Source organism: Seriola dumerili, unplaced genomic scaffold (genome assembly GCF_002260705.1).
Source record: "Seriola dumerili isolate Sdu_G_001 unplaced genomic scaffold, Sdu_1.0 BDQW01000668.1, whole genome shotgun sequence".
Taxonomy (NCBI): Eukaryota; Metazoa; Chordata; class Actinopteri; order Carangiformes; family Carangidae; genus Seriola; species Seriola dumerili.
The window spans coordinates 303,201-316,919 of NW_019174923.1; the positions used below are offsets into that span (position 1 = coordinate 303,201).

The window sequence follows — 13,719 nt, forward strand, 5'->3', positions numbered from 1 at the left end:
TTCCACACTTACAACAAAATGAAATAACACTGAAACTTAAAATGTGTTCTATAAAATGCCCCTTAATCACGATTTTCTTTATAAACAAGATTATACAAAAAATAACATAATATAAACAAAGACTGAGAAATCATATGAAAAAAGGCAAAGACTAAAAGTCCTCAAAGAAATAAATACCCAGTGTGTATGCTGCGACTTCACTGCAGAAAAAAGTACTAAAAGAAGTGACTCGCTAAAAGACTCTGTCTCTGTCCTGCGTACAACCCAACACCATGGATCCCCAAAATTTCTGTAAGCAGGCAATGCGCATAAATAAGACATTAATAAATAAAAAGAATGGATGAAAAACAGGTGTTGCTGTTAGTATAAAAGCATATAAAAAGTCCTATTAAATCTTGTTTACAGCTTTGCCCTTTTTCTCTTTTTTTTTCACAGAGTGCCTTTTTTTTATATAAAAAAAAAAATATATATATATATGTAGAGCAGCTCATCTGGGCATAAAGATACACGTTTTATTTGAACTGTTCAGGTATATGTCCAATCTGAGACTGCATGCTTGTCGGTGGACTTGAAATGCCCTCTGACCAGTCGGACATGTTGGAATGAGGAGATGAACTGGACCACTGATCAGGGGAGCCAGGGGAGGGGGTCAGAAAGGGGTGGTCAGGCACCTGGACCTGATGGTTTGGGGTGTTGTCCATGGGGCCTGAATAACTGTGCTGGGAGGGTGGGGTGAGGAACTGGGTGCTGGGCATTGACTGGTTGATGGAGGAGGGCATAATCTGGGTCTCCTGTGGCAGGATGGTGTGGATGGGAATGCTGGAGTTGCCTGTGCCCTGCTGGAGCTCCGGGGAACTGAGCTCACCGCTGATGAAGTTCTGACTGTTGGTGTTGTTTGAGTTTTGGTGCTGCAGCTGGATGCTCTGCTGCTGCTGCTGCTGCTGTTGGAGCTGCTGGAGGTTCTGCATCTGCTGCATCTGTTGAGCCTGCTGCTGCATGATGTGGGGCTGAGGACCCAGTCTGGTGCTCTGGATCCCCTGGTAGGTCATCATCTGAGACAGACTGGTGGTGGGGTGGCTGTTGTGGAGGGAGGCCATCATCCCGTGCTGGCCTCCCTGGTGTAGACCTCCCTGACCACCAGGGCCTCCTCTCATTGGATTGAACTGGCCTGACTGGCTCATGTTGCCGTGCATCCTGGACAGCCAATCACACTGGCCATTCATGGCGCCCTGGCCACTGGAGCCAGACACGGGCAGATGGGTAAGACGGGGAGGCAGCGGGTCAAACTGCATGCGGGCCAGCTCCTGCTTGTTTGGCATCACCATGTGGTTCACAGCCAGGTGTGGGTCAGACATACCCTGCAGATGGTTCAGGGATACAGATGGCGACTGCTGGAAAGGTGAGGTCATCATGGGCGGCGAGGCCACATCAGAGACATAGCCATGTGGGGACTCCAACGAGTCGACTGGTGACAGAACAGCTGAGCTGTCCAGGAGGTTCCCAGACTTTCCATCTTGGGAATTCTTCTTCTTCAACTTCATGTCTTTGCCGTCCTTGCAGCCGATGCCCTTTGTGCTGGGCTTGCGTGCCTTTTTGCCCTGGCCTTGGCCTTGAGGCTGGGGCTGCTTCATGCTGCCCAGGTAGCCATTGGGCGAGCAAAGAGGGGGTGATAACGTGGTGCTGAGTGACCCTCCATGCATGGGAGGACTTCGTACCAGGTTGTACTCGTCCATCAGCCGCACAATGTCGTGATGCATTCTCTCCTGTGCAATGTCTCTGGGCAGCCGGTCCATGTGGTCGGTTATTTCTCTGTTGGCAAAATGATCCAGTAAGACCTTGGCAGTCTCGTAGCTTCCTTCCCTGGCAGCCAAGAAAAGAGGTGTTTCCTCCTGAGGCAGAGAGAAAGGAGACATCACTTTAAGAGATGCACAGATGCTCAAGGAATGCTGTTTAAGAAAGATGTTTCCCTATTGTTTTACAGTACAATGTGGAAGAAGAGGCAGATTGTTTTTATACCTTGTTGTTTTGCATATCTTTGTTGGCACCGTTCTTGAGGAGCACAATAGCAGCTTCCACATTATTTACTGCTGCAGCCCAGTGTAGGGCTGATTTACCTGAACAAGGAAAAACAGAGTTGTTAGTGATGCTCTCCAACATTTGACTGCATTCAGTATAAATATAAAAATGGTCATGATTTTTAGGCATAAAACAGAGACACTTTACCAAAGTCATCGATTGCATTGACGTCAGCGTGACAATTAATGAGCTCCTCCACCATGCCCTCTACTGCCAGCCTGGCAGCCAAGATCAGGGGTGTAGTGCCATCGTGCATACGGGCATCCAAGTCTGTGGCGCGGTTCCTTATCAGAATCTATAGAGACGTACAATGAGTCATTCCTTTTGAGCTAAACACGAGTCACTTAAATAAATGTACAATTTACCCTGTGAGTAATTTGAAGCACTTCTAACTTCTGGTAATTCTGGTCTGTGGTATTTTACAGATTATTTGACAACTATACTTTTTAGGGCCGTAACTAATGATTGATTGTGAAATGACAAATTTATTGTTTAGCCCATAAAATGCCAGAAAATACTAAGAAATGACCATCACTGCTTCCCCGAACCCTTTGTCTAAAACAAAGAAAAGCAGCAAATCCAAAGACAGTCAAAAGACTTGACAGACACTTGTGACTGACTGATAAATTGACTTTTTAGATTTCAGTACAAGTACTACTAACTTTATCACCTAGGAATTAATTTGTAAATCAATTTGGCCTATGAGAACCCACCTGGAACACCCCCTGGGCGTCAGCTGCCACAGCAGCATGCAGAGGCGTCCTGCCCATATTGTCCTGGATGTTGGCGTCAGCGCTGGCCTCCAGCAGACGTTTGGCGGCGTCAGAACGAGCGTAGCGGGCAGCCAGGTGAAGAGCGGTTTCGCCCGTGCGGTCGGTCTGGTTGTGAAGGTTGGCACCCTGGTAGATGAAGTCGTTGATCACATTGGCAGAGGCATCCTCCTCTTCCTCGCTGTTGCCTGTTTCTAAACCTCCCCCACTGCACGACGCAATCATCAGGGGAGTGAATCCATCTGGACAGAGAGGGGAGAAAGAGGGGAGGGGTATGTATGAAGGGAAGGCGCTTGTAGGTAACGGACTGCATGGTCAGCACAGGCCCAGTAAACTGCCACAGAAAGACAAGAGCCTGCACTTCAAAGAGTCAGGCAGATCAAAACAAAGCAACAAACAAATCGAATGTGGATTTGACACTTTTGCCTGGGTTGAATCATCACAGCTCTCGCTTTCCAATAATGGATTCTGATCAAGGCCTCGGCGCAGGAGAAGCTTCAGAAGGAAAGTGAAGCTAGGGGGATAGAGGCCAGGGCTTGCTAAAGCTAGGCTGCTGCAAAAACGAAGCATTAATATCTAACTGTGAGAGGCAGCGCAGTCAGTCGACTTGGATAGGTTTTCTCCTCTTCAAAAGGATAGCAAGCCCCAGATCTCGCAGATTTGGTCGATTCAAGTGCATCGATCCGCGACGGGGAAAAAAGTGTGCTCTCAAGTTGTTAACCCTGGTACTTTGATTTTTCATAGCTTTTCTTCAGGGAATTTGCTACTTATTACAAAACTGTGTTTTTGCATTTGATTCCTTCATTGGTTTTTGTAATGTGGAATAGAAAAAAAAAAAAAAAAACAGAGGCCCATTACTGGTCAAATGATTAATCTGATCAGGAATCAGTGTTTTCCCCCAGGCGCCTGGCTTCCAGCCGGCTGCTTTGAAGAAGATCCTTTACCCTGAGGACATGGGGCTTTAGCAACTCCTACATGCGCGATTACACACACACACACACACACACACACACACACGCACAAGAAATGTGAAATGTTCCCTCAGAAAAGGCATGAATCAATCCAGACACACACACACACACACACACACACACACACACATTTATGCACACATGCATATGCACACTAGAAAGGTGATATGTTTGCTCAGAAAATGTATGAATCAACCCAAATACACACACACACACACACGCACAAATTGTTCACTCAAAACTTCATTTTTTGCTTGTGACCCTATAAAAAATCATTTCACTTTAATTCAATGAATTCACTTGATTGTTTCAGTTGAATTTTTAGAGGCATGAAGAGAGGACACTATTAAGTGATTCACAAACCAAGCAAGAATTAAAAGGAAAGAGAGAAATAAAAAAATAAAGCTCATTTTATGTAACAGAAATGTGTGTTTTTCTTTCTTATACCTATATATTTTATACCTATACTATCATTTTGAATATGTATGATTCCATATATTCAGCATCTTCACACAAAGTTAGAGCTTTGCTGACAGATTAAAATTATATTTGATTATTCTTTGTAAACTCTTGCAATATCTGCTGTTGTTTATGAGGATGACCAAAGGCATCCAGAGTATAACATGAACCAACATTAGGTGCACATCCACTAGCAGAGAAGTCCCTTTAATTTCCCAGTCATGTATGTGATATGTTAGTGATCAGTAACCCACCTGGTCCCCGGACGTTGACATCCATGCAGTCATTCTCAATCTCTCCCTGAGGGGGTGTGGGAGCGATGGAGGGGATGCGCAGGTCAGCGGCATCCAGGTGCTGCTGCGTCCACTGGCGGTGGTCCGTCTGGTCGTCCGCCTCCAGTATAGCCTGCTCGTCAAACTGCTGGGACAGGGACAGCGAGAGGTCAGACAGCTGAATCTGAGCACGAGAGGCTGAGGTTAAATCGAATCAAATCAAAAGATCATTAAACTTAATTATAAATGGATGATTAAATTATTTTTCAGCAGTATTCAGAAAAAATGAAAATGCAAATTAGAGTAATTATAAACAATTTTAAAACTCCAGAGTAGTTATTTTTTTTAGGAAAATGCTCCTAAAGTTGTAAAAAAAAAAAAATTGTGTCTGTTTCCTTACCCTGAAGCGCTTTGCATCCGAAGGCTCGTCGTCTCCCCACTCATTCTGGGTGTCATCCATGAGTGAAATGTCTGAGGTGTTTTTCAATGGCCTGCGATGAAGCAGAAAACCCAGTAAAAATCCTTGTACTCTACTGCCTCCATCTCATCTGAGCCCCTCACCATTAATGGTGCAGCAATGCCGAAAAACAAAAGCATTGATTAAATCCATACCCCACCCCTCTGCCCCAACAAGTCAATTAATGCGGACCTAAACCTGCTATATCATTATCATTAATGATCCAGGCAAAACCCTCCTTTCCCAAATTTGACTGATCACCAGTTACACCCATTTTGTCCTTCAGAACTAGCCCTTCACCTGACCCGTGAGGAAACAGGTACCCGATGACACTGAGCGCCACTGGTGAATAAACGGAAACTTACTTTAATCCCACTGAATCCTCTCCGACAGGCTCACGTCTCTTCTTCTTGCTGGTCTCTGTGGTCTTGAAGCCCTCGGGGAGCCAGAGGCGCCCGTGCTCATGGCGGCGCTTTCGGGCAGCCACCATCCCCACTCCGAGGAAGGCCAGTATCGCTACGCCGCCCAGTACCAAGTAGATTGGGTAGAGGGTCGGTGAAATATTTTTGTTCACATCGCCTGGTAGGAAAAGGGACAACATGGTCACGACGGGGGCGAGGGAACAGACGTGGACAGGCGGGATGATAGACCAGGACACCCAGGATAGACCCTGAGTGTCGGAGCAGAGCTAGTCCGGCTCTTCTTCGCCCCGCGGTTCCCGCTCCAAAACACACCGCAACCAGCAGCAAGCCCAAGGAACTGACTGCCGATCCTCACCGTTTGTAAAGCTAGCTTCTACTACCTATTCAGTAATAATCAGAATTGCTAACCACTTTTCATCAAAAAAGAAAAAAAAAAAAAAGGGGATGGGGCGTGATAAAAAAAAAAAAAAAAAAAGAAAAAGAAAAAGGGGAAAAAAAAGAACATCACCACCTCCTCTCTCCCTTTTTCAACCTAGGGTACCAGGAGACAACTTTACCATTTCTTCTTTAAGAGAAAAAAAGGAGGGGGATTAATGAACTTCAAATTACTGCACGCGCTTTAAGCTGTAAAGACGAAGGATTTATTAGGATTTTCGAGATAACAAAGACTCCCAACTTCTAGCACACTCCCGATCAATTTTTCTCCTTCTCTTTTTTTTTCCACTAACGATTTTGAAATGATAAACTCCCCCAACCTAAACCCTTAGAGATGCATTAAGTCCTGGTATTACATTCAGCGAGGTGAAGGTTGCAGCAGCCCCTCACACTGTGGGATGAAGTGTGTGTACGTGCATGTGTGTGCGTGCATGTGTGAGTGTCTTATCTGTGGACGTATATGTGTACATGTCTGAGAAAGAGAGAGAGAGAGAGAGAGAGAGAGAGAGACAGAGATAGAGTGTTATAGTGTGTGAGTAGGGGATTGGATGAGTTGATTTGCAGCAATTAACCATTTTGGAGCCTGAAGCCAGTGGATTTACACAACCAGGGAAGGATTGATTGTTTAGGCCATGAGATTCACAATTGCATTTGTTCACGGCTGCATAACAAATACACAATCAAAGAGCAGCAGGGTTAGGACCCGACCAGAGGGCGCCGCAGCTACTTTCGGTTTGAGTGCGAGCGTGAAAAGAGCACGTGCCTTATCCACTTGTGTACGAGTATGTATGTGTAGCCACTAAAAACGAGGCCTTAAAGAACCATGAGAGTGGTTTTGGATGTTCACAGCAAATCACATCTATTTTACATCAAAATGAATCACAAAGCAATTGTTTTAGATTTTTTCCACAATTACAGGCAGCCTTTGGTTTGCACTCAAATGAAAATCAATCACCAGACTTTTTGAACTTATTTGAGCTGCATGACCCAGAGAACATCACATCTGCATCAAAGTTAAATTATTGGTTTGTGGTAATACTGGATGAGCCTATGATATTCTAACCGTTTATTATTTAAAAAGAACAAAACCAACAATATGTTAGTCCACCACGCAACAGCCACGGACAAGGAAGTGAAGTCACACACAGCCCCAAGTCCATTTGTTCCTTGAACAGTTGGGCACTGTAGTTTTCAGCACACCTTACTCACACAGAAGCAAATAGTTTGTTTGCTTGGGACTTTTTTTCTGTAGCATATTAATACACATTTTGTGCTCTAGGCAGCAGCACTGAGTCAAAATAAAATATGCTGCGGGCTCATCGTGATGAAGGAACACGGCACCAAGTGCAACAGCTTGATTGCACAGAAGAATAAGCTTCATCAGGCTGTGGCAATGCAGACAATAATTGTTGATCAATTCATTGTTGGTTTTCATCTTTTAGGAATGATTAACAAGTAAAAAAAAAAGGATATCACTTAACTTATCCTTTAAGTGCAGGATAATTTGAAAGTCTGCACTGGATTACCACATCCTGACTTGACGTTCACTGTGATGAATTACACAACTAAAGCAATTTTAAGGAGTCTGCGAATTGATTTTCAGAGATGAGTAGAAAACAACAAGATATATCCAAAAATCAGTTCAACAATACTGTAATCTATACTCACTATAAACAGCTTTGATTTCGTAAGGAACGTCCAGTTTTCCACTGGAGGCCAAAGCCCCGAGGAAGGCTGCAGCATCGTTGGTGCTCTGGAAACACTCAGTGGACTGCTGGAAGCACTGACGGTTGTCCACCTCCAAGTGGACAATTGAACTAAAGCGGGGCAAAGACAGAGCACATCCTGGGGTCATCTTAGGTCAAAGACTAATGAAAAGAAGAAGTCAATGAAGGAAACATTTTGAAAAATTATTCCTCACCCTTTGATCTGCAAGTGGTCCAGCTCCCTCCTCACCCTCCTGCTCCCTCCCGTCACATCGTAGAGGCTCCTCTTCACCACGTTCAGCACCTTGCCGGGAACCTCAGACCACGTGTCCACTGAGCGCTTGACGTTGTACTTCTTCAGCTCGTGTTCGCTCCCGTAGTATGGATATACCATCATCTCACCCTTGCCGTTCTTCCTGAATATCACATTGGTTCGAAGGACGCGGCTCAGCTCGCGCAGGAAGCTGGAGGAGTTGCTGAGGAGCTGCTTGGGCATGATGAAGACCACCACGACCAACTGGCCCACCGCGAGCTTCTCCGGCATGTTATTGGCGCAGTCCAAACCGTCCCACTCACACTCAGCGTTGTTGCAGCCCTGGTCACAGTGGCCATCGGCGTAGTGGTCCTTGCAGTACTGGTCATACAGAGGGCTGAAGAAAAAAAAGAAAAAGCATTGTAATTTGGACGTGAAGTTCATTATGTGAAGTGTTTCCTTGTTGCATGAAGCACTTTTATTTGGCCTGAAGTTTAACAAAGATAAAAACTGTTTAGGTGTCCAAGAAATAAACACCAAAATACAAATATAAGCTTAACAAGAGTCACAAATGAACAGATTTTCAATGGTGTCCTGATTCTGTGATGAAACACAAACAAGGCATGGCACGGGGAGGGACGTATCAATAAATATTATAGTTAAAAAGTTAAGATATGTTAGTACAAATAATGATCAATCAAAATTCTTCTTCAAACTATTTAAAATCCTGGACTGGAAAAACACAACACTGACACCTCAGGAAATAAAAAAGGTGTCGAGGGGCGAACACCCTAAAATGTCGAGCAGAGAGTTCCATCATTTTTTCCATCTTTATTAAAAACAAAAAATATTTTTAAGGTCTGTTTTTATCTGCTATTCAGTAGACTGCCTGTGGTATCTAGATGTCCTTCTTAGTGCCGGCCAGACAACATCAATCAATTTCAAGAAAATTCAACCAAATCAACCAATTTGACGCTTGTTAAATTTAGACAGAAGAGCCACTTACTTGCACTGTACTTCCAGATTCTGACAGTCGAACCCGTCGTAGAGGCAGCCGGCATTGTTACACTGGGAATCGCACTTTCCATCGTTGAAGTATCGCCAGCACTGCAGCGAGTTCGAGCAGTTCTTCCACGGATCATTGAAGTTGAGCGAACAGTCGCCGTTGTCCCAGCCGCACGCGTGGTTGTTGCAGACCACGTCGCAGAACTTGTTTTGCTTAAGGTGCTCGCACTCTGGGATCTTGCAGGTGACCTCCGCCTCCGTCGGTGGTGTAAGACCGTCGCCCTGATCCAGGATGTGGCAACGAAGACCGATGAAGTTTGCGGGGCAGACGCAGTGGTAGTACGGCGCCTCTGAGGTATATTCACACGTGCCGCTGTTGTAGCAGGGGTTTGAATTACAGGGGCTCTCGGCGGGATACTGGCACTCGGGCCCGGTGAACGATGGGGCGCACAGGCACTTGGGACTCTTGGGGCCAGAGATGCAGGTGCCCCCGTTGCGACAGTGAAGGTTGCCGCAGGCCTGGGCGTCATATTCACATGTGGAGCCAGTAAAGCCCTGGGAGAAGCAGATAAAAGCATTAGAAAAACACCTGAATTAGGATGAATTCAAATTCATTTAAGCAAATAGTGTAAGGCTCGTTTTTTTTTTTGTTTGTTTTTTTAATTGAACAACAATAATGATAATAACAACAATGAAAGCAATGGTAATTGACTGGTTGTGTGTTTTCACTCTGTGCGTTATATACAGGCCAAGTGTGTGTGTGTGTGTGTGTGTGTGTCTCTCTGTTTGTACTGGATGGATTAGGAGAAAATCTGCACACACTCTTGCATTGTAGAGACCCCCCCCCCCAAAAAAAGAAAGTCCCAACAAGGTTAAACTTTTATTTGAGGAAAAGGTTAGGGGGAAGTTTGGGGTTAGGTATGTAGCAGTTACAGTTAAAGCGTGGATAATCCCCTGGGCAATGAATGAGATTTATTACAATCTGTGTGTGTGTGTGTGTGTGTGTGTGTGTACTCACAGGGGGACATTTGCAGATGAAGCCGTGTGGCGTGTTACTGGCTACAGCACAGGTCCCCCCATTACGACAAGGTTTACCCTTACAGCCATCGAACACTGTGTCACAGCGTTGACCTAAAGAGGGGTCACATATAAAACCAGGTTAAACATAGTATTTATAGTTTAAAACATATCCTCACATTTCCCACAATTCACATCAAGTTTAGTTTTATAGCCAATAGCACATACAATGACTAATACTAGCTAATTGCAGGTATAATTTAAGGCAGCAGTGTAAGGTATAGGTAATCACAGGTCTATATGGTGGTTGCTAAGTGACGAGAAATGTCATGATTAAGATAAGTTTGAGGTCATTTAAAGTATCTCTAATGCAAGCTGCCAACCAGGACGCACTAACCAGTTTATTTTTGAACTGCAGAATTAAATAAATAAATAAATTTTTAAAAAATTAAGGGACTCATAGGAAAAACGAGAATGTGGTAAATAAATGTAAGAAGTCCAATTTTACTCCTAACTCGGCTACTCGGAGCTAGCACATGTTTACATATTTCCCCCTCTTTCTATAACTCCGACCTCAAGCTGTTTACCTGTGTATCCGGTGCGACACTCGCAGCGGTAGTTGTTGGTGAGCTGGATGCAGCTGTGCGTGCCCCGCGGGTCACAAGGGTTGGACAGACACTCGTTGACGTCTCCCTCGCAGCGCTCCCCTACGTATCCCGCAGGGCAGATGCAGTGGTAGCCTCCGACTCGATCCACACACTTGCCTTTGTTGAAGCACTTTGGCTCATTGGTGACTGGGTCGGTGAAGGGGTTGCAGTCGTCGATGTTAATCTCGCAGTGCACTCCTGAGGGTGGCACGGCGGGGGTGGGGTGGGGGGTGAGGGGGGGACAGGGAATGTCACTTTAGTTGGTTCAAAGCCTGTGATGTTTGTTGCATTACAGGAGCTCCAGTGTGAAGTCAACTATTTCATTGGTATAAACATTTTTTCTCTCAACCTGCTACATCTGCTTCGGTAAGTTATTTCCTACATTTCCCAGAGTGACATTCAACAGCCCTCTTACAACAACTTCTTATATCATGAGAGAAATATCAATCGAAAAATTCACACATCTGCCCCCAGTCCCTGTATAACTGATCTGTCTCTGTATAACTGATCTGTCTCTGTATAACTGATCTGTCTCTGTATAACTGATCTGTCTCTGTATAACTGATCTGTCTCTGTATAACTGATCTGTCTCTGTATAACTGATCTGTCTCTGTATAACTGCAGACTGATGGTGTAAACTGGTGAAGGCTCATGTTTTGCTTATTAAAACATTAGTGTACATTACATTTTATTACATCTACAATACAAGAAGCCAGCAAAAAAAAAATCGGACTGATAAGATATTATTGTCAAAAAAGTGAACTGATATGTTTATGTTTTTAAAAAATATTCATATTTATGGTGGATTTTCTTTTAACTTTTTGTGACTTTTTTTAGTGTTTTGATCAAAATTTCTCAAACAACATGGTGGGTTTTTTTTTTTTTTGGGATACACCCAACTCCACTGGCACTTCAGGCTGACCTACAACACACACTCCCTTCATGTCTGAGAGAAAAATCGATGGCGTATTTGACAAGTAGAGGAAGGGATGGAGGCAAGACGGGAGGAGGAGTTTTTCAGACATGCCCTGGGTGCTGTTAAGCCCTAATTAATGAAGCGTGGAGAGGAGGAGGAGAGGATGGATGGGCAGAGTGGTGTGGAGGTGTGTGCGTGGGGTCTGCTGACCTTGGGTTCCCCGGGGACAGGAGCATTTGTAGGTATTGATCAGGTCAATGCAGGTGCCCCCATTCTGGCACGGCTGGGAGAAGCATTCATTGATCTCGTCCGAGCAGTTGGTCCCCACGTAGCCTGGCATGCACTGAGAGACAGAGGGAACGAGAGAGAGAGAGAGAAGAAGAAGAAGAAGAAGAAGCAGCCAAGAAAAAGGAAGACAGAGGGAGAAGAGAAGGGGGAAATTTAATCAATGTCTGACATGAAACAAAGATGGTTTTTGTTTACCTGGCTGTTTTCTGGCCTCCATCCTGCCAAGGCCAGCAGATCCTTTATTCCAGGGGAGATTAACAAAACCGAGCTTCTATTTATAAACACGCCTCTTCATTAAGACTACACAGTGTTGTTTCAGCTGAAAGGATTCCCGCTGTACACTGAGGAATTTTAACAAATTCATAAAACAAAACCGAGGTTTGAGATTTTAAAAGACGGTCTGCAAGTTGAATAAAAATTTGTTAAATGAAAGAGACCTTTGAAATGCCAAGTAGGGTGGCATTTAAGACTCAATTTGCAATTAAAATGAACATTAAATAAGCATAAACTGATTTGGCAGACTATTATGTTTGCACGTTAAGGTGCCGCATGGACTGGATACACAAATAATACGACACAAAAATAGCAAGAGCACAGCTTGCACTTCCATATTCACATAAATTCAAAACAACTGGGTGCAGGTTTCTTTCAGTTTTATTACCTTGCAGGTGTATCCGCCTAAGAAGTCGGTGCAGGTGGCTCCGTTCTGGCAGGGGTTGGGGGTGCATTCATCCACCTGGTCCTCACAGTAGCTCCCGGTGTATCCAACCTGGCAGTGGCAGTAGTGAACGTTTCCTGCGTCCAGACACTGACCAGAGTTATGACACAGATCCGCGACGACGACTCCTACACAGAGAGCGTGAGACAGAAGGTTCTGTTGTTAGTGTCGTTTTCGAAAATCTATATTCGCTGAGATTTGCATACATATTCACCACTCAATATATGACATTGTGGTTTTTAACAGGCAAAACACCTTCTCATCTTTAAAGCCGACTGACATGCACACATAAAGAAACACACACTACTTTGAAAACCCCCCGTACCATCCATCTTACCTCTCTGTTTGGCCGCCACCTCACAGGAAACACTGGGGACGTCACAGTAAAGGCCCGTCCAGCCGGTCTCACACTCGCAGCTATAGGTGGTGCCCCTCTGCCAGCAGGTTCCCCCGTTCTTACAGGGTGAAGAGTCGCACCAACGAACCAAGTTCTGAAAGGTGTGTATCAGATGTAGCAATGATAGACTGACTGGGTGCTGTCTGAACACACAGTATCAATCAAAAGCATTCCCTTTTTCAATTAAATCTATTGCAGGTTTTACCTAGACATCTGGGATAATACAAGTGAGTAAAGCGATACAGACTAACTCGACCTCAAGCCCCTCTCTCTCCTCCTACCTGACAGTTGAGTCCCGTGTAACCGTGAAGGCAGGTACACTTGTAGGTGCCGTAGCTGTCCTGGCAGGTGCCGCCGTTCAGACAGGGTTTGGAGTCGCACTCGTTGATGTCATGCTGACAGTAGCTCCCAGTGAAGCCGGCTGGACATAAACATGTGAAGGTGTTGATGCCGTCCACGCAGGTGCCGCCATTGAAACAGGAGCTGTGGGGAAAATAAGATTATGAAATCCACCAAAATGAGCTGTGAAGTAGACACTTTTTTTTTTTTTTTAATGGCAATGCCCTGCTTCATATTCAAACTTGCTTTCCCACACAGAAGCTCCACAGATGATGTAGAGGGAAACTAGTTACACTCTAATTTAATGTNAAAAACACCCAAAAAAGGGATGTTGAAGTGGCACTTTTTTTTTTTTTTTTTTTTTTTTTTAATGGCAATGCCCTGCTTCATATTCAAACTTGCTTTCCCAACAGAAGCTCCACAGATGATGTAGAGGGAAACTAGTTACACTCTAATTTAATGTACAGGCAATTCATCTTATATTGTTTCTATATATTGGGACAGCTGCAAATAGGAGATGATGAAGTTGGTGGTAAATCAGTACTCCACCAGAGAGGGCAGTAGTGGACAA

At 44.6% G+C, this 13,719-nt stretch overlaps 1 protein-coding gene across 1 annotated transcript in view; it reads right to left on the reverse strand.

Annotated features, from left to right (window-relative positions):
• Window positions 1-487: 487 nt before the first annotated feature.
• notch1 (notch 1) overlaps window positions 488-13,719 on the reverse strand; it is a 41,491-nt gene continuing 28,259 nt past the window's right edge. The window contains exons 19-34 of the mRNA XM_022765293.1: window positions 13,091-13,292; window positions 12,750-12,903; window positions 12,356-12,540; window positions 11,617-11,749; window positions 10,431-10,688; window positions 9,845-9,957; window positions 8,828-9,381; window positions 7,784-8,218; window positions 7,531-7,679; window positions 5,371-5,584; window positions 4,949-5,039; window positions 4,531-4,696; window positions 2,790-3,088; window positions 2,224-2,371; window positions 2,017-2,114; window positions 488-1,889 (exon numbers count right to left, since the gene is read on the reverse strand). Of these exons, the coding sequence (XP_022621014.1) occupies window positions 513-1,889; window positions 2,017-2,114; window positions 2,224-2,371; window positions 2,790-3,088; window positions 4,531-4,696; window positions 4,949-5,039; window positions 5,371-5,584; window positions 7,531-7,679; window positions 7,784-8,218; window positions 8,828-9,381; window positions 9,845-9,957; window positions 10,431-10,688; window positions 11,617-11,749; window positions 12,356-12,540; window positions 12,750-12,903; window positions 13,091-13,292 (4,576 nt within the window). The 3' untranslated portion in view covers window positions 488-512. The remainder of the gene's footprint in view (window positions 1,890-2,016; window positions 2,115-2,223; window positions 2,372-2,789; window positions 3,089-4,530; window positions 4,697-4,948; window positions 5,040-5,370; window positions 5,585-7,530; window positions 7,680-7,783; window positions 8,219-8,827; window positions 9,382-9,844; window positions 9,958-10,430; window positions 10,689-11,616; window positions 11,750-12,355; window positions 12,541-12,749; window positions 12,904-13,090; window positions 13,293-13,719) is intronic.